Raw genomic sequence first — 19,816 nt, forward strand, 5'->3', positions numbered from 1 at the left:
CTTCTACCGGTTCTTACCTGTATTCTCCTCCTCTCGACGTCAAAAACCCGACCGATGCATCTTATAGATCACTTTCCATGTTCTTTACCAAAAGAACTTCTTCAAAAGAAGTGACCTTTATGGTGGCCAACTGTGGGGATGCCTGGCCATCTCTCCTGACACTTGGCTCTTCTGTTTTTGATTCATCACGACTTCTCTCTGAGTCTGTCCTGCCTATTCCAATTTCTGTAAAAACAGAAAGGTAAAGGAACTTTCTGGGAACAACCTCAAATGCAGAAAGTTCCTGCTGACTTCATAGTAACTCTTTTGCCTCCACTCACTGAAGTGATTAAATTTCTTCAAAGTGACACTTAGTGACAAGCTCCAGACAGGTCCCTGTGTATCCATCTGTCTTCATCTCAATGGGTGTGTTAAGGATATGACTTAGATCATCTAGTGTTCCAGTACATTTACAGGAGATTTCAGTCTGTTTTGATTTGACATGCAGTTTCCTATTGTAGGTATTTGATATTATGCTGCATTTTTGTGACTGTAGTGTCAAAAAGTGTAGAGAGGAAGTGAATTACCCTATGTTACTAAACAGCAGGTGAGCTGAGCATATGGTTGGGAAATCACGGAAGGAGGTCAGAAAGACAAAGTGAAGAAAAGTTATTGAAAGAAACATCGACACAAAGCTTCCTATATGGGGATCAGAAAAAGACACCACATTTTAAGTAGCTACAAAGATCACTTAAACCAACCATGTGTGTATAAGATAAATTATCAAAATTAATATATAAAAGGGGGATTTTAATTCAGCAAATGAAAAGAGACATTACATGCAAAGAAATATACACAAGACTATTGGTAGTCTCTTGCCATTTTACTCTCCAATGTAGATATAATAATGAAGTCAAGGAAAGAGTTATTCCTGAGAAACAGATACCAAGGGAGTTTCTCATGTCTGACCTAGCTTACAGGAAGAGCTGGAAGAGGCTCCCCAGGTAAAAAGACTGCTAAGGAGCAGCACAAAGCTTATGAAAATATACATCTCCATTGGGACAAAGGAGAGGTTAGACGCTGCTGCCATGTGACACATCAAATGAGAAGGGTCAGGACCCTAGAGAAAGATACTTCCAAAAGGAGGAAGACTGGCCAGTGTTGGAAATTATGTGTGTTCATTAGAACTGGGGAAGACTGGAGAGGACCAAAACGGTGAACAGTATGGGTCACTTCTTCCCCTCAGCTGAAACAATGGGTTCAGCGTGTGTCAGAGAGTTGGGGACACATGAGAAAATGGGAATGTATGGAGAGAAGATAGAATTGAGGAAATGTCATTAAACACAAGATGCATGCCACTCACTGATCAGAATGTTCCAAGACTGTCCAAAGAAAGGAAGAATTTGAAACCAGGTGAACATAAAATCAGGAAACAAGAATCAAGTCTAGAGGCGGAGACTAGATGGCCACAGGAAGGAGATGGAAGCCTGGAAAGTGTTCTGGGAGGGGAAATGGGAAAAAGCTTTCATCCCTGCTTGGAGGTCTGTCTCTGTAGGTTTCCTGAGTAGGAGCATCAGGGGACTGAAGACTGGGATCAGACACACAGGGCAGAGACATAAACCAGCTCATGTCTGGAGGGCATCTGGCTGGTGAGACACAGGATGTGTGTGAGGAAGGGAGCCATATCCCAGAACAGCCAGAAATGAAGGACCAGAGGGATGAGGCTGGGGAAAAGGACAAGGAGGCCCATTGAGGACTCCAGCTCAAGATTCAAGCTGTTGGCCAGTGCCAGAGAGAACCTTAACTCAACAGAACTCCAGAATGTGCAACAAGAAAATGATGTTCTATTCTCCACTTCTCACATTCTTGTGGCCACCGAGACTTCATCCCTGCTTGGAGACATCTGTGGTGATCAAGGACTTTTGACAAATTCATGTTCTGCCAGGCCAGGGCTTAAAGGTTCTCTGAATTTTGATTCTAACAGTGGCTTCATACTACTGGAGGTTTAAGGAATACATTAGAGTCAGTCCTATATGGGCTCCCCTTGTGTCCAGCCATGCATTGTGATACAAGAGGAGCAACTTCATGAGCAGAGGAGGTGGAGGAGGCAGCACCACTGTAGAGTCAAGGAGGAAGTCTGCAGAGCTATCCCTTTTGCCCATCTTTGTACTAGAATAATGTAAGGAGGAGTCAACACACGGTTTCTAAGGGCTGCGGTCTTAGATGCTCAGAGGGAACTCCCTACCGCACTGACATTAGATTCAGTGGTGACTGTGAAGGAAGGGGCCATGGAGAAATCTGCAGTTATGTAGTTCACTGGGAGGTGCTGACAATGATTCACAAGCTTGCTCAAGGACTCTTTCGTCAAGCCAAAGTGAAAGGGATTCAAGCTTTATCCAAGTAAGAATTATTTGCTTTATCATGTCAATAAATGCCTCATTCACATTTTTCAATGCCTGGAAAATAATGGAGCACTCATGAGACATGGGATACAGAGTAGACATATGTTTATGTTCATGGATTAGTGGGTAAAATGATTAAAGGATGGAATAAAAGAGTGATGCGGGGATGTGGCAACTCAGAAAAGCCAGAGAAATAAGATAATAAAGAAAGAAGTAAAATAAAGACACCTAGTGCCTTCCAAGGAGAGTAGTTTCCTTCTATTATGCTGACATGATCCCTACTTGCCTCCTTTCTTCACGAGATGGTATCGCTGTCCCAGCCTCTGCAGGGCGTCCTTCACATCCTTGTTGCGCAGACTATAGATGAGGGGGTTGAGCATGGGGATGACCAGGGTGTAGAAGACAGAGATCACCTTGCCCTGTGCCATGGATGCCACTGCTCCTGGCTGTGCATAGATGACAAATGCAGTTCCATAAAACAAGGACACAACCATCATATGAGAGCCACAGGTGGAGAAGACCTTGTGCCTCCCAGATCCTGAGTGCATCCTGAGGATGGTCACGGTGATGTAGCCATAGGAGATGAGGATAACTGAGGTTGTACTAAAAATGATGAACCCACAGAAGCTGAAGAGCAGGAGCTCATTGAGAGCTGTGCTGCCGCAGGCCAACTCAAGCAATGGGGGAACATCACAGTAGAAGTAGTCAATACGGTTGGAGCTGCAGAAGGGCAGCTGGAACGTGAGGCTGGTCTGGACAATGGAGTTCAGGCAGCCTCCAAAGTAGGAACCCAGAACCAGACGGGCACAGGTCATGGGGCACATGGTCACAGGGTATCTCAGGGGACTGCAGATGGCCATGAAACGGTCATAGGCCATCACAGCTAAGAGGAAAGCCTCAGTGGTAGCCAACAAGGAGAAAAAGAAGAGCTGAGTGGCACATCCCTCAAAGCTGACGACCTTTGAGGAGGAAAGGAAGTTGGCCAGGGCATTCGGGGCAATGACAGAGGAGTAGCAGAGGTCGACAAAGGACAGGTTCTTGAGGAAGAAGTACATGGGGGAGTGCAGGCGGGCATCCAGGGTGATGAGTATTATCATGGTGAAGTTGCCCAGGACAGTCACTATGTACAAAGCAAGGATGACACCAAAAAGCAGGGCCTGGGTCTCTGCACCTCCCCCAAATCCCACCAGCACGAACCCCTGCAAGGACACTGCTGAGAGACTCCCATTTCTATGGGCTGGTGTGGCCATGGGTGAGGACAGAGTCTGAGAGCTAGATGGACGGAGAGAGAGAGAGAGACAGAGAGAGAGAGAGAGAGAGAGAGAGAGAGCAGACCTAACTGTTGCATCAGATGTTCCACAGGCTGCAGGTCTCTGATGGTGACATGCTGTCCACTGTATGAAATCACTCGTTACTCTGTTCTCCAGGATGAGCTGGTGTGATCTGAAAGGGAACATTTTCTCTGATTTTCTTTTTTTTTTTCTTTTTTTTTTTTTTTTTTAAATAATTTTTTTTTATTAAGAAAAGAAGAAAAAAAAAACATAAACAAAAAACAAGTTTCCACCTCCTCCCAGCCTCCCATTTCCCTCCCCCTCCTCCCACCCTTCTCCCCCTCCTCCCACCCTTCTACCCCTCCCCCCACTCCTCTCCCCCTCCCTCTCCAGTCCACAGAGCAGTCCAGGTTCCCTGCCCTGTGGTAAGTCCTAGGTCCTCCCCCCTCCGTCCATATCTAGGAAGGTGAACATCCAAACTGGCTAGGCTTCCACAAAGCCAGCACATTAAGTAGGATCAAAACCCCGTGCCATTGTCCTTGGCGTCTCATCAGCCCTCATTGTTCGCCATGTTCAGAGAGTCCGGTTTTATCCCATGCTTTTTCGGTCACAGTCCAGCTGGCCTTGGTGAGCTCCCAGTAGATCAGCTCCACTGTCTCAGTGGGTGGGTGCACGCCTCGTGGTCCCGACTTCTTTGCTCATGTTCTCCCTCCTTCTGCTCCTCATTGGGACCTTGGGAGCTCAGTCCAGTGCTCCAGTGTGGGTCTGTCTCTGTCTCCATCCATCACCAGATGAAGGTTCTATGATGATATGCAAGATATTCGTCAGTATTGCTCTCGGATAGGGTCATTTCAGGTTCCCAATCCTCAGCTACCCAAGGAACTAACTGGGAACCTCATGTTGGGCACTTGGGAGCCCCTCTAGGGTCAAATCTCTTGCTCACCCTAAAGTGGTTCCCTTAACTAAGAATTGTGGTTCCGTGCTCCCCTATCCACCTTTCCTTTATCCCAATTCTCCTGATTCCCCAAATCCCCCCTCCTTCCCTTCTACCTTTTCTCTCCCCATCTCCCCTTACCCCCATCCCACCCCACCCCCAAGATCCTAATTTTCTCCCCGGCAATTGGGTCTACTTCCCTTAGCCAAGAGGATAACTATATGTTTTTCCTTGGGTTCACCTTCTTACTTAGCTTCTTTAGGTTCACCTATTGTAGACTCCGTGGCGCTAATTTATGGCTAGAAACCAATTATGAGCGAGTACATCCCATGTTCATCTTTTTGGGTCTGGGACACCTCACTCAGGATAGTGTTTTCTATTTCCATCCATTTGCCTGCAAAATTCGAGAAGTCATTGTTTTTTACCGCAGCGTAGTACTCTAGCGTGTATATATTCCATACTTTCTTCATCCATTCTTCCATTGAAGGGCATCTAGGTTGTTTCCAGGTTCTGGCTATTACAAATAATACAGCTATGAACATAGTTGAACAAATGCTTTTGTCATATGATAGAGCATCTCTTGGGTATATTCCCAGGAGTGGTATTGCTGGGTCCAGGGGTAAGTTGATCCCGAATTTCCTGAGAAACCGAAACATAGCCAAAAACAGCATAAAATATCTTGGGGTACATCTAACCAAGGAAGTGAAAGATCTATTTGACAAGAACTTTAAGGCATTGAAGAAAGAAATTGAAGAGGATACCAAAAAATGGATGGACCTCCCTTGCTCTTGGATTGGTAGGATCAACATAGTAAAAATGGCAATTCTACCAAAGGCTATTTATAGATTCAATGCAATCCCCATCAAGATCCCATCAAAATTCTTCACAGATCTGGAGAGGACAATAATCAACTTTATATGGAAAAACAAAAAACCCAGGATAGCCAAAACAATCCTATACAATAAAGGATCTTCTGGAGGCATTACCATCCCTGACTTCAAACTCTATTACAGAGCTACAGTAATGAAAACAGTGTGGTACTGGCATAAAAACAGAGAAGTCGACCAATGGAATCGTATAGAAGACCCGGATTTTATCCCACAAACCTATGAACACCTGATTTTCGATAAAGGAGCTAAAAGTATAAAATGGAAGAAAGAAAGCATCTTCAACAAATGGTGCTGGCACAACTGGATGTCATCTTGTAGAAGAATGAAAATAGACCCTTATCTATCACCGTGCACAAAACTCAAGTCCAAATGGATTAAAGACCTCAATATCAGCCCGAACACACTGAACCTGATAGAAGAGAAAGTGGGAAGTACCCTACAGGAGCTGGGCACAGGAGATCGCTTCCTATGTATAACCCCAGAAGCACAGACATTAAGGGCAACATTGAATAATTGGGACCTACTTAAACTGAGAAGCTTCTGTAAAGCAAAGGACATAGTCAATAAGACACAAAGGCAACCTACTGATTGGGAGAAGATCTTCACCAACCCCACAACAGACAAAGGTCTGATCTCCAAAATATATAAGGAACTCAAGAAACTAGACTTTAAAATGCTAATTAACCCAATTAAAAAATGGGGCACTGAACTGAACAGAGAATTCTCAGCAGAGGAAGTTCAAATGGCCAAAAGACACTTAAAGTCGTGCTCAACTTCCTTAGCAATCAGGGAAATGCAAATCAAAACAACTTTGAGATATCATCTTACACCTGTCAGAATGGCTAAAGTCAAAAACACCAAGGATAACCTTTGCTGGAGAGGCTGTGGAGGAACGGGTACCCTCATCCATTGCTGGTGGGAATGCCATCTTGTTCTCTGATTTTCTTAATTCACGAAGTACTGAGCCCTGGTCGTGTATAAGCCTGAGTTACGCCATGAGTGATACAAGGAAGCTTCCACACTTAGTGACTCTCAGTATCCCTATGCCTGCTGCTGGTTCCTGTGCTCACTCTATCAAGGGACACCCCTGAGCAGTGCCACTGAAGCAGCTGTCTCCCGAGTCTCACAATACACCCCTCCCCTCAAGTTATTCATCTTACCGATTCAAAATTGTTCGCCAAGATCCTCTGTCCTCCAACAAATTGGGTTGGGTGATTCCTTCCTTTGCAGAGTGGTATCAGAGAAGGAAACCTCCCTTCCCAGACTCAGACTGTCTGTGTACCTCACAGGACTCTGATCTCACCTTAGCAGCTGTGGCTCAAATGTTGACACACAGTGACAATCAATATGCAGACTCTGCTTGTTAATGTGAGTGGTTCTTGCCAGTGTTTAGATATTGGAAATTATAGTGAGGGGGCAGCACCATGTCCTGAGAAAAAGCAGGCCTGGGGAGCACACATATATGGGACACACTCATGGCCTCTAACCCGCCCTCATTCCTAGCTCTGTTCCCTGCTCCAACCTCTGAGTTGGGGTTCACAGGGTCTTACTCTTTGTTAACACAATTAAAAAATGGGGTACTGAACTGAAAAGAAAATTCTCAGCAGACGAAGTTCTAATGGCCAAAAGACACTTAAGGCCATGTTCAACCTCCTTAGCCATCAGGGAAATGCAAATCAAAACAACTTTGAGATACCATCTTACACCTGTCAGAATGGCTAAAATCAAAAACACCAATGATAGCCTATGCTGGAGAGGATGTGGAGTAACGGGAACACTCTTCTATTGCTGGTGGGAATGCAAACTTGTGCAATCACTTTGGAAATCAGTGTGGTGGTTTCTCAGGAAATTGGGAGTTAATCTACCTCAGGATCCAGTAATACCACTCTTGGGAATCTACCCAAGAGATGCCCAATCATACTACAAAAGCATTGGTTCAACTATGTTCATAGTAGCATTATTTGTAATCGCCAGAACCTGGAAACAACCTAGATGCCCCTCAATGGAAGAATGGATAAAGAAAGTGTGGAATATATACACATTAGAGTACTACTCAGTGGTAAAAAAACAATAACATCTTGAATTTTGCCTGCAAATGGATGGAAATAGAAAACACTATCCTGAGTGAGACAACCCAGACCCAAAAAGATGAATATGGTATGTACTCACTCATTAGTGGACTCTAGCCATAAACAAAGGACATTAAACCTAGAGAAGCCAAATAACAAGGTGAACCCAAAGAAAAACATATATAGATCCTCTTGGAAATTTGAAGCAAACAAGATTACTGGGCAAAAGTTGAGAGCATGGGGGTAGGGGTATGGGGTGGGCTTGGGGGAAGGGGAAAGGGGGAGAGAGAAGGGAGAAGGGAAAGATTAGAGAGAGCTTGGGGAAGTGGGAGGGTGGAGATGGGGGAAGGGCAGATAAGGAGCAGGGAAGAAGTTATCTACATTAAGGGAGTCATTTTAGCGTTGGCAAGAGACTTGGCTCTAGAGGGGATCCCAGGTGTCCACGGGGATGTCCCCAGTAGGTCCTTGGGCAGCAGAAAAGAGGGTGCCTGAATTGGCCTTGCCTCACTAACACACTGATGATTATCTCGAATATCACCATAGAATCTTCGTCCGGTGACGGATGGAGATAGAGACAAAGTTCCTCATCAGAGCAACTAACTGAGCTCCCAAGGTCCAGATAAAGATCAGAAGGAGGGAGAACATGAGCAAGGAAGTCAGGACCGTGAGTGGTGCACCCACCCACGGAGATGGTGGAACTGATCTGATGGGAGCTCACCAAGGCCAGCTGGAATGGGACTGAACGAGCATGCCATCAAATCAGACTCTCTGAATGTGGTTGACAATGAGGGCAGACTGAGAAGCCAATGATAATGACACCGGATTTTGATTCTACTGCATGTACTGGCTTTTTGGGAACCTAGTCTGTTTGGATGCACACCTTCCTAGACCTGGATGCGGGGGGGGGGGGGGGGGCTTGGACTTTCCACAGGGCAGGGCACCCTGACTTCTCTTAGGACTGGAGAGTGATGGGAGTAGGGGGAGTGGGAGGGAAATGGGAGGATGGAAGGAGGTAGAAATTTTTAATAAATTTTAAAAAAATTGTTAAAATGTAAGAAAAAGCTTCTCAAAATGTAGAATTTCAAATTTTAAAAAAGAATCCAGAATAAAACAATTTTCTCTTTTTTAAAAAATAAAAAAATAAATAAAATCTGATAAGGCAGGCCTCTACCCAGTGTCTTCGGGCAATTCATGGTCACTGTTTCTTCTCACTATGTCTAGTCTGGAATACATACAAATGTAGGGCTAGCTATGACTGCCATTGTGTGTCCCCAGGAGGAATATGGGAGACTGCCAGAGTTAGGATCCTGGCTAGAGAGTAACAGAATGCTTGTTCTACATTATCCTCTAAGCTCAGGGCATCTCTCAGCTGTAGGGATTCAGCTGTTGCACTGTCTTACCATACACTGCACACAGTAAGGTCATGGAATCTACAGGACTCTATATGCGTCTGCCATATACTACAGAGCTGACTTTCCCACACAAGATCAAAGGCATGTAGGAAACTTTGTGCTCACAGTTGACACACTCACAGGGATTGAAGTACTTACCACACGGGTTTCCTTTGTGACCAGTGAGATATGTATAGATATGTCCATGTTGCAGAGTGTCCTATGCTTCCTGTTGGAGCAAGGACAAGCATAATCCCTCCAGCTTGCCAAGGATGTAATCTTTCTAGAGACACATGTAGAAGGAGCAGGTGCCCATGGACAGCTCTGCTGTTGGAGATCAGGGTTACAGTGACAGTGAAGGGAGAGCCTGTGCTCGTCTCAGTCTTGCCCCTCCTAAGCCAGCAGCGTCATTATGTCCTTTGATGGATGCTGAGCTTCAGCCTTCTGGGTTGCAGATTTGGAGCTGGTGATCAAGATGGTGACCTTGCATCGAGCCCCCCAGCACTTCGGGACCTGGACTAATGTGAGGCTTGACCACAATAGGAGACCTTTGCCTACAGAGCTAGTCCACAATTATTCCTGAACACCCATCCCTACTGTCCCTAATGTATGGTGTCTCCTACTTGCAGCATCCTTCACAGATAACGTGTTGATGTTAGCTTATCCAGTTTGAGACTCAAGACTCACACAAAGTCAGATACCATCATTCATGCTCCTCAGGTCCCCCTGATATTGAAGCTGGGCAGTGCTGAAGATAGATATTAAGAGTTTCTTTTTCTTCTTGAGGTCAGCTATGGCTTTCTGGATAACAGAATAAGGTGGGTATGGGCAGAGGCATAGACCTGGACTGGGAGTCTACGTGTGCAAGTCCTGGCTGCAGCAGACTCTGTGTCGTGTGAAGTGTGAGGTATGGGTTTGCTGGCCTTTCTTCCTCTTTCATGTCTGTTATTAGAGCAGTGTGTGGGCATCTATATTATGTTCATACTGTTGGGAAGGATGCTCTGCATGATAGAGCTGGGACTTGCAGTCTCCAGTGGCCAATTAGGGAGTCCAATTGTCCTCTGTGGCATCTGGCACTCATACTTCCTAGCCTCCAGAGGTATGCCATTGGCTCTGGACAATCTCTTCCTCATAGTCACCCTCTCCTGGTGAGCTAGCAGGAAGCTGAGGTCCCCAGGGATCAGGGGAGACTGGGTCAGGGTATGGTAGATGACTCAGAGGGATCCTAACCCAATGTCCTTCATTATGGTTGTTTCCTGTGTGGGCCATCATGGCCTCCTGACCACAGCACTTCCTCCTCCAAATCCCTGGCTATACTGATATGAGGAAAGGAGGTAGGGAGTCCTGTATGGGGCTGTTTAGCATCCTTCTTCCACAATCAAGAGTCAGCCTTCTCAGTCCATTGATCCTTCAGTCCTATCAGGAGCTTGGGTAGATATGCCTTTGTGGTTATTTTAATTTAACACAAATTCTTTTATAAGGATTAAAAATTTAAGCCTGTATCTAATAATCCAACCCAAACGATAACTCTTCTCTTTGGCGGGTGACCTTTGCTCCCCTGGTGGTTAGCTATGTCTCCTACTGATGCCTTCATTCCTTCAGTCTCCATCTGCTGTTGTTATGATGGCCCACAACACTCTCTCCTTCTGCACTATTGGCCTTGGTGACTCATCATAGGAGACAACTTGGTTAGTGCCTGGGATTAACACTTTCCCTCAGTTCCTATGTTACCATCTCTCAACAGTCGCTGCCTCTTGCTCTGAGTCCTTTCTCCCAACAAGTCCTCTTCTCCCTTCATTTTCATGTGTGTGTGTGTGTGTGTGTGTGTGTGTGTGTGTATGTGAGTGAGTGTGTGTGTGTGTGTGAGTGTTTCACTGACTTGCATTAGGCTTGTTTACATGAGCACAGGGAGTTGGGTTATTTATTACCATGACCACTTCTGACTATTAAGACCTCCTTTCCCAGCAATATTAGCAATTAGTAGCTTCTATGGGAGGGGAGGGGCCTCATAAGCTCCTCCCCATCCATGGTCAATGTTGATTGGCTCAAGCTTTTGCAGATAGCTCCATCATTTTATTAGCTCAAGTGTACAGCAACCATGTGAAATTTAGAAGACATTGCTTCACAGCTCATCCCCATCCTCTGGTTTTTATCCTCTGAATAGTTTTAGTTCTTTATTATTTGTGTGAGCCTTTCTATAGGCTTTTCACTATGTATTTAATATTCTGTAGCTACTTCAAAGGCATTGTAGTGATATTTTATTTGTGATCTAAGAAATAAAGCTTGCCTGAAGATCAGAGGCCAGCAGTGGTGGCACACACCTTTAATCCCAGCACTCAGAAGGCAGAGGCAGATAGATCTCTGTAAGTTCAAAGCCACCCTGGACTGAAAGAGATTGAATTAGTCTAAAAGAGAAACAGAGCCAAGTGGTGGTGGTTCACACTTTTAATCCCAGCACTAGGGATGTGGAGATGGGAAGTAATATGGCCCAAATGGAGAGAGGAACATAAGGTGGGAGGAGACAGGAGCTCAGGCTTCAGTCTGAGGTTTCATAGAGACAGCATTCAGTCTGCAAATTTGCAGAGAGAGGGTTTTGACACCTTTGGTCTGAGGGTTTGGTAGAGGTAATAGGGCTCTCTAGTGGCTGGCTCCTTTACTTCTCTCATCTCTCAGCATTCACCCTGATATCTGAGTCCTGTTTTTCTTTATTAAGACCAATTAGGATTCACTGGCACCCCAAACTTCAGCTAGAATTTCCACATGAAGCCTGAAAAGGCTTTAAAAAGGATTATAAACACACAGAAATGGAGTCAAAACTCAGTTTCTTCTTGGTAACTTCTTTTCTTTGGTGGGTTCTGTTTGTTAGCAGCAAGCAGAGGCACGGCTCCTTTAAGAGATGGCTTCCTGGTCCAGTGCTGGCAGCAAACACCACATGGCTCTTTCAAGAGGGCTATTGCCAAACACTTAAGTGGGGTTTATGAGCAGCATGGACCCAGAAGCTCCCTAGAGTTGGAGAGGTCAACACGGCTCACACCAATGCCTCTACCATGAAGCTGGACTCTTAGAGGACTGGGCAGTGCAGAGCCAGTCACCAGGGCAGAGGTGGAGCCATGCCTCTTAGCAGTTTAAAGACTCATGTAGTCAGAAAAAGACAGAGCTATGCAGTAAAAGCAGATTCAGATTTAAAAAAAAATCTATAAATGGTTTACAGTGTGTTTCAAAATATACATAGGCTTGGGTGAGTAAAGAGAAGGTATAGACAGTCGTTAAAAAGAAACAAAGATTTAAAATAAAGTCCTTGAAAAGAGAGTAAAGTAATATAGAAAAAGCCACATAAAGATGGAAAATACACAGAGTATGGATACTGTATGTTATTGTATTATCTTTGAATTGATTGACTGCTGAGGAAGGAGCAACAGCTGCTAAGAGACAAGAGACATTTTTTAAGCTGGGCAGTGGTAGTGCAGACCTTTAATCCCAGCACTCGGGAGGCAAAGACAGGAGGATCTTTGTGAGTTCAAGGCCATCCTGGTCTACAAGAGTTAGTTCCAGGATATCCAAGGCTGTTACCCAAAACACCCTGTCTTAAAAAGCAAAACATAACAAAGATATTTTATTATAAATGTTGCTAGTTATTCCAACCCATATATTTTGAAAATGCCTTGATCTCAAATTTTTTATTTATTTATTTATTAAAGATTTCTGCCTCCTCCCCGCCACCACCTCCCATTTCCCTCCCCCTTCCCCAATCAAGTCCCCCTCCCTCGTCATCCCGAAGAGCAATCAGGGTTCCCTGCCCTGTGGGAAGTCCAAGGACCACCCACCTCCATCCAGGTCTAGTAAGGTGAGCATCCAAACTGCCTAGGTAGAAAGCCAGTATGTGCAGTAGGATCAAAAACCCATTGCCATTGTTCTTGAGTTCTCAGTAGTTCTCATTGTCTGCTATGTTCAGCGAGTCTGGTTTTATCCCATGCTTTTTCAGACACAGGCCAGCTGGCCTTGGTGAGTTCCCAATAGAACATCCCCATTGTCAAAATTTGAGTCAAAAGATATGTTACTTTGGAGAAGAGGTGCTGCTTTTATTTCCACAGGAAATGAGAGACTCTGGATTCCTTCTGTGTTAAGAAATACCAGGTTCGATCAAGTAAGTCCTCCTGAAAAATCTCTGGAGATACCGAATGACCCAGATGAGCCAATGCTTCAGAGCACCTCTGTGGCAGTGTCCTTTGAGTTCCACATCTAGAACAACTCGAAGGCTGCTGGCCGGGGTGATCCAGCCTCACAGATTCTCCAGGCAGGACGTGACCATAGACCTGAATTTTCTCAAGGTCCCTCAAAGATTGCCAGTGCCTCCATTCAACAGAAAATAGTCTAGAGAACTATGACCACATTCCCTAAAGATGGGCCATTGATATTTATTCTCATTTAAAGGAGGTTGGGTATAATTTGTTACTGGTAATTGTCAAGAACTTAGCAAACAAAGAAGATTAAATTCAGGGATCTTGCTGTAAAAAAAGAGGGAGGATATAGAAATGCGGTAATTCAAGGCAAGACAGCGTGAATTAGGTGCAACACTTTGGATGTACCATGATAGGATGCCTATTTTATTTGAATTTGTCAAATCCTAATGGACCAGATACTGTTAATATAATTATTGCCTTACATATTTGTATATAATTATTGTACTTATTGTATATGGTTTTTTAATATTACTTCTAACCTTTTTATTTTAGACAAAAAAGGGGAAATGTGGTGATATTTTGTTTGTGGTCTAACAAATAAAGCTTGCCTGAAGATCAGCATGCAGAGCAAAGCTACTAGTTAACCATAGAGGCCAGGCAGTGGTGGCTCACACCTTTAATACCAGCACTCAGGGGAAGAGGCAGACAGATCTCTGTGAGTTCAAGGCCACCCTGGGCTAAAAGAGATTGAATCAGTCTAACAGAGAAACAGAGCCAAGAGGTGGTAGCTCACACCTTTAATCCCAGCTCTAATGAGGTGGAGATGGAAAGTGATATGGCTGGGTGGAGAGAGGATTATAAAGTAGGAGGAGGCTAGAGCTCAGGCTTCAGTCTGAGGATTCTTAGAGTTACAGTTTTGCCTGTTTTAATCTGAAGATTCAATAGAGGTAAAAGTCTTTCTAATGGCTGCCCCCTTTACTTCTCCAATCTCTCAGCATTTACCTTGGTATCTGACTCCGGGTTTTTGTTAGTAAAATCAATTAGAATTCATGTTACACACACAATAATGGCCCTATTCATTTATAAGCAGCCCTGACTCCCTAATTTTAGAACACCCCTTGAATTACAGCTGGCTTCCTCTCAAGGTTCAAAAACTGTGGCATCATGGCGGTACCTGGAGAGGATGCAGTTTATAGTTTTTAGAGCTAAGCATATCATAATTTGAGTAGGAAAACAAGGAAGAGAGGAAGAGAAGAAAGAAAGTGGAGTGTGAACGAGAGGGAGAGCCTGTGGTTTGGAGGTGTGAGAGGTGGTAAAGAGTTCTCTGAGGTAGAAATGCAGTGGAAGGTTTAGTCTAGAAAGGTAAGAGGCAGTCGTGATAGTCTCTCCTGGACAGACAGAGGACAGAGCAGGGTAGCATACAATCAGCATCCAAACCTGAAAGTAGGCAGAAAGATCATACAAAGAGAAAATTAAAATACCAAAGGCCTAAAATATGGAAAAATACAAGAAGGCACCTATGAGAAATAAAGGGTCTAATAAAACATCTGACATTTCCCCTGAGGATGATATGATTTTTTCCCTATGTAGCATGTTATCTGCCAGTCCACACAGGAGGACAGGAGGACCACCATATCATCCACCAGACTGTACACATGGGCATGTGTGACCAATGACTGTGACCTCACACTATTTCCCTTCTAATTCCTAGGCTATTCTTTTGTGTCTTGCCACACCCTCAGCATCTAACATCAGAGCTCAATAGCCTCTTAGTTCTCAGGAACTGTGTGGTGGGAAAATGTCCCATTTGGGAATCCATCAGACCACACAAATAGTAAAGCACACTGCAGACTCTCTCATGACCATTTTTCTAGTAATTACTGGTTTCCTTCTAGGTTCTCATTGGACAATGTTCTTCTAATCCTTAAGCCCATGTTACTTCTCATCTCCCTCCTACGTGGGGGGTTGAGACTTTCGCTCTATGGATAGACAAGGTCTCTGTTCCTATTTATCTTGAAAGAAAGGTCATCAAATGACAGCTTAACCCCCACAAGCAATTATGATAAGAAGGGTGATGAGAAGAAGAATGGAAAAACAGGGAGAACTAGGGGGCATTCATAAGGAATAAAAGGGCTCCCACTGACACTGGCTGAGATATAATACTGCTGAGGTAACTGCACAGACCAAGCACAGTGTTTGTACTATTTCCTGAGAGATTCAAACAAGAGTGATAAAGCTGCTGGTGAACACTTCTGCCTGTTCTTACCTGTATCCTCCTCCTAACTATGTCATAAACCTGACCATTGCATCTTATAGATCACCTTCCATGTTCATTTACCAAAAGAACTTCAAAAGAAGTGTGTGACCCTAGTGGTGGCCAACTGTGGAGATGCCTGACCATCTCTACTGACACTTGGCTCTTCTGTTTTTTAATTAGTCACTACGTCTCTCTGAGTCTTTCCTGCCTATCCCAATTTCTGTATGAACAGAAAGGTAAAGGAACTTTCTGGAAACAACCTCAAATGCAGAAAGCCCCTGGTAACATCATAGTAACTCTTTTGTCTCCACTCACTGAAGTGACCAGATTTCCCCAAAGTGATGCTTAGTGACAACTCCAGAGCAGTCCTTGTGCCGCCATCTGTCTCCACTTCAATGAGGGTGTCAAATACATAACATAGATCATCTAGAATTCCAGGAAGTTCACAGGAGGTTTCAGTGCTGTTTTCTATCTTAGGTATTTGATAGTATTATGCAACTCCAGTGTCAAAAAGTATAGAGAAGTGAGCCCTGCTATTAAATAGCAGGCAAGCCGAACATACAGTAAGGAAATCATAGAAGGAGACCAGAAAGGGAAAGGAAAGGTAACTTATTTAAAGATATATTTACACAAAATTATCTATAAGGGAATTTTTAAGGCAAAAACTAAAAAGCAACATTACATACAAGGAAAAAGACACAAGATCATTGGTAAAATTTTTCCATTTACTCTCCAATCTAGATATAATAATGAAGTCACGGAAAGAGTTATTCCTGAGAAACAGATACCAAGGGAGTTTCTCATGTTTGACCTAGCTTACAGGAAGAGCTGGAAGAGGCTCCCCAGGTAGAAAGATTACTAAGAAGCAGCACAAAACATCTGATAAAATACATCTCCATTGGGATAAAGGAGAGGTTAGATGCTGCAAATGAGAAGGGTCAGGAAAGAGACTTCCAAAAAGAGGAAGACTGGCCAGTGTTGGAAATTATGTGTGTTCATTAGTGTTCTGGTGAAGACCGGAGAGGGCCAAAAGGGTTGACAGTGTGGGTCACTTCTTCCCCTCAGCTGAAACAATGGGTTCAGCGTGTGTCAGGGAGTTGGGGATACATGAGAAAATGGGAATGTATGGAGAGAAGTAAGAATTGAGGAAATGTCATTAAACACAAGATGCATGCCACTCACTGATCAGAATGTTCCAGGACTGTCCAAAGAAAGGAAGAATTTGAAACCAGGTGAACATAAAATCAGGGACTATGAATCAAGTCTGGAGGCAGAGACTAGATAGCCACAAGAAGAAGATGGAAGCCTGCAAGGTGTTCTAGGAGGGGAAATAGGAAGAAGCCTTCATCCCTGCTTGGAGGTCTGTCTCTGCAGGTTTCCTGAGCAGGAGCATCAGGGGACTGAAGACTGGGATCAGACACACAGGGCAGAGATACAAACCAGCCCATGTCTGGAGGGCAGCTGACTGGTGAGACATAAGATTGGAGTGAGGAAGGGAGCCATATCCCAGAAGGCATACAGCCAGAGGCCAAGGACCAGAGGGATGAGGCTGGGGAAAAGGACAAGGAGGCCCATTGAGGACTCAGGCTCAGGCTCTTGTCCAATGTCAGAGAGAACCTTAACAAAACAGAACGCCAGAATGTGCAACAAGAAAATGATGTTCTGTTGCAAAGAGTGGACCCTCTTGTTCATCCCGGCAGCCTGGCTAGCTTAGCCCTGAAATAATCACACAGGAACTGTATTAATTAAATCACTGGTTGGTCCATTAGTTCTACTTTCTTACTGGCTAATTCTTACATCTTAATTTAACCCATTTCTAATAATCTGTGTATCGCCACTTGTCAGTGGCTTACCAAGAAAGATTCGGCGTGTCTGATTCTGGTGGTTCTGTAGTGTCTCTCTGACTTTGCTCTGCATTTCTTCCTCCCAGCATTCAGTCAAGTTTTCCCCGCCTACCTAAGTTCTGCCCTATCAACTAGTCCAAGGCAGTTTCTTTATTCATTAACCAATGAAAGCAACACATGAACAGAAGGACCTCCTACACCAATGTCCTATTCTCCACTTCTCATATTGTTGTAGCCACTGAGACTTCATCCCTACTTGGAGACATCTGTGGTGATCAAGGACCTTTTGACAGCTGCAAACCTGTGAGGCCAGGTTTTAAAAGTTCCCTGAATTGTGACTCTAAGTGTGGCTTCATACTGCTGGAGGTTGAAGGAATACATAGTGTCAGTGCAATATGGGCTCCTCATGTGTCCAGCCATGCACCGTGATACACAAAGGGCAGCTCCATGAGTAGAGAAAGGTGGTGCAGGCAGGACCGTAGTCAAACAGTAGAGGAAGTATGCTATCTCTTTAGCTCGTCTGTGTACTAGATCATCGTAGTGATGGATCAACACACAGCTTCTCAGGGCCGAGGTCTTAGATGCTTAGAGGGAACATCCTACCACACCGGCATTAGATTCAGCTATGACTGAAAAGGAAAGGGCCACAGAGAAATCTGTGGTGATGCACTTTACTGGGAGGTGTTGACAATGGTCCTCATGGTTGCCTCAAGGACTCTTGTCTTAACTCTGCCTTTTGTCAAACCAAAGTGAAAGTGATTCAGGCTGCTTCCAACTAAGGACCATTTGTTTTATTATGTCAATAAATGCCTCATTCACATTTTTAAATGCTTGTAAAATAATATGCACTCATGTAAGATGGGATACAGAGTGAACAGATGGTTATGTTCATGGATGAATGGCTAAACCTATTAAAGGATAGAAGAAAGGAATAAAGCAGGGATATGATAACTCAGAAAAGAAGAGAAATACGATAATAAAGAAAAAATAAAATAAAGACACCTAGTGCCTTCCAAGGAGAGTAGTTTCCTTCTATTATGCTGACATGATCCCTACTTGCCTCCTTTCTTCACGAGATGGTATCGCTGTCCCAGTCTCTGCAGGGCGTCCTTCACATCCTTGTTGCGCAGACTGTAGATGAGGGGGTTGAGCATGGGGATGACCAGGGTGTAAAAGACAGAGATCACCTTGCCCTGTGCCATGGATGCCACTGCTCCTGGTTGTGCATACATGACAAACACAGTTCCATAAAACAAGGACACGGCCATCATATGAGAGCCACAGGTGGAGAAGACCTTGTGCCTCCCAGATCCTGAGTGCATCCTGAGGATGGTCATGGTGATGTAGCCATAGGAAACCAGCACAGCTAAGGTAGTGCTCACAATGATGAATCCACAGAGGCCGAAGAGCAGGAGCTCATTGAGAGCTGTGCTGCCGCAGGCCAGCTGGAGCAACGGGGGAACGTCACAGTAGAAGTGGTCAATACGGTTGGAGCTGCAGAAGGGCAGCTGGAATGTGAGGCTGGTCTGGACAATGGAGTTCAGGCAGCCTCCACAGTAGGTACCCAGAACCAGACGGGCACAGGTCATAGGGCACATGGTCACAGGGTACCTCAGGGGACTGCAGATGGCCATGAAACGGTCATAGGCCATCACAGCTAAGAGGAAAGCCTCAGTGGTAGCCAACAAGGAGAAAAAGAAGAGCTGAGTGGCACATCCCTCAAAGCTGATGACCTTTGAGGAGGAAAGGAAGTTGGCCAGGGCATTCGGGGCAATGACAGAGGAGTAGCAGAGGTCAACAAAGGACAGGTTCTTGAGGAAGAAGTACATGGGGGAGTGCAGGCGGGCATCCAGGGTGATGATCACGATCATGGTGAGGTTGCCCAGGACAGTCAGCATGTACAGGGCCAAGAAAAGAGCAAAGAGCAGGGCCTGGGTCTCTGCACCTCCCCCAAATCCCACCAGCACGAACCCCTGCAAGGACACTGCAGAGAGACTCCCATTTCTGAGGACTGCTGCAGCCATGAGTGGGGATAGAGGCAGAGGCAGATGAAGGAAGAGAGAGGGAGCAGATCTCAACGGTGCCGTCGCGTGTTCCACAGGCTTCAGGAGCCTGTTGGTGCCATGCTGCCCACAGTGAAACAGTTCACTAACTGCTTTGGTCTCCTTCCGGTTGAGCTAGGATGACCTGAAAAGGGACATTTTCTCTGACTTTTAAATTCATGAGGATGTGCTGAACCTCATGGTTCAGTTCTGGGCAGGAAGCTGAACTATGGATCTGAGGCGGGAAAGAGGCTTCTGGAGCTGGGTGATTCTCAGGTACAGACAGCCTTCAGCATCCATAACACTGCCTCTGGGTTGTGTGCTCTCCACCCCCAGGGATATTCCTGAGTAGCACCATTTGATGAGCCACCCCTGAACCCCAGTTTAATCCTCCGTCTCACTCATGGACCATAAAATGGACATGACGATCTGGGTTGGGTGATTTTGTCATCTCCAGGCACTACTCAGGGTAGGAAAATGGCTCTCACCCTGAGACTGTGCCTGTGTCCCCATGCAGGGCGCTGACCTCACCTAGACAGCTCTGACTCCAAGCCTG

The 19,816-nt window shown here is 45.0% G+C and overlaps 2 protein-coding genes across 2 annotated transcripts; both read right to left on the reverse strand.

Annotated features, from left to right (window-relative positions):
* Positions 1-2,659: 2,659 nt before the first annotated feature.
* LOC121433503 (olfactory receptor 12-like) lies at positions 2,660-3,631 on the reverse strand. The gene has a single exon (XM_041631958.1). The coding sequence runs from the start codon at positions 3,629-3,631 to the stop codon at positions 2,660-2,662; it is 972 nt and encodes a 323-aa protein (XP_041487892.1).
* A 14,639-nt stretch (positions 3,632-18,270) lies between these two features.
* Positions 18,271-19,242, reverse strand: LOC121433502 (olfactory receptor 12-like). Its single transcript, XM_041631957.1, has one exon. The coding sequence runs from the start codon at positions 19,240-19,242 to the stop codon at positions 18,271-18,273; it is 972 nt and encodes a 323-aa protein (XP_041487891.1).
* Positions 19,243-19,816: the final 574 nt, after the last annotated feature.

Source organism: Microtus oregoni, unplaced genomic scaffold (genome assembly GCF_018167655.1).
Source record: "Microtus oregoni isolate MIOR12 unplaced genomic scaffold, Mior012 000038F_ref0000394, whole genome shotgun sequence".
Taxonomy (NCBI): domain Eukaryota; kingdom Metazoa; phylum Chordata; class Mammalia; order Rodentia; family Cricetidae; genus Microtus; species Microtus oregoni.

Excerpts from the sequence above, each read along its gene's own strand:
- LOC121433502 (XM_041631957.1), bottom strand. The coding sequence starts at position 19,242 with ATGGCTGCAGCAGTCCTCAGAAATGGGAGTCTCTCTGCAGTGTCCTTG.
- LOC121433503 (XM_041631958.1), bottom strand. The coding sequence starts at position 3,631 with ATGGCCACACCAGCCCATAGAAATGGGAGTCTCTCAGCAGTGTCCTTG.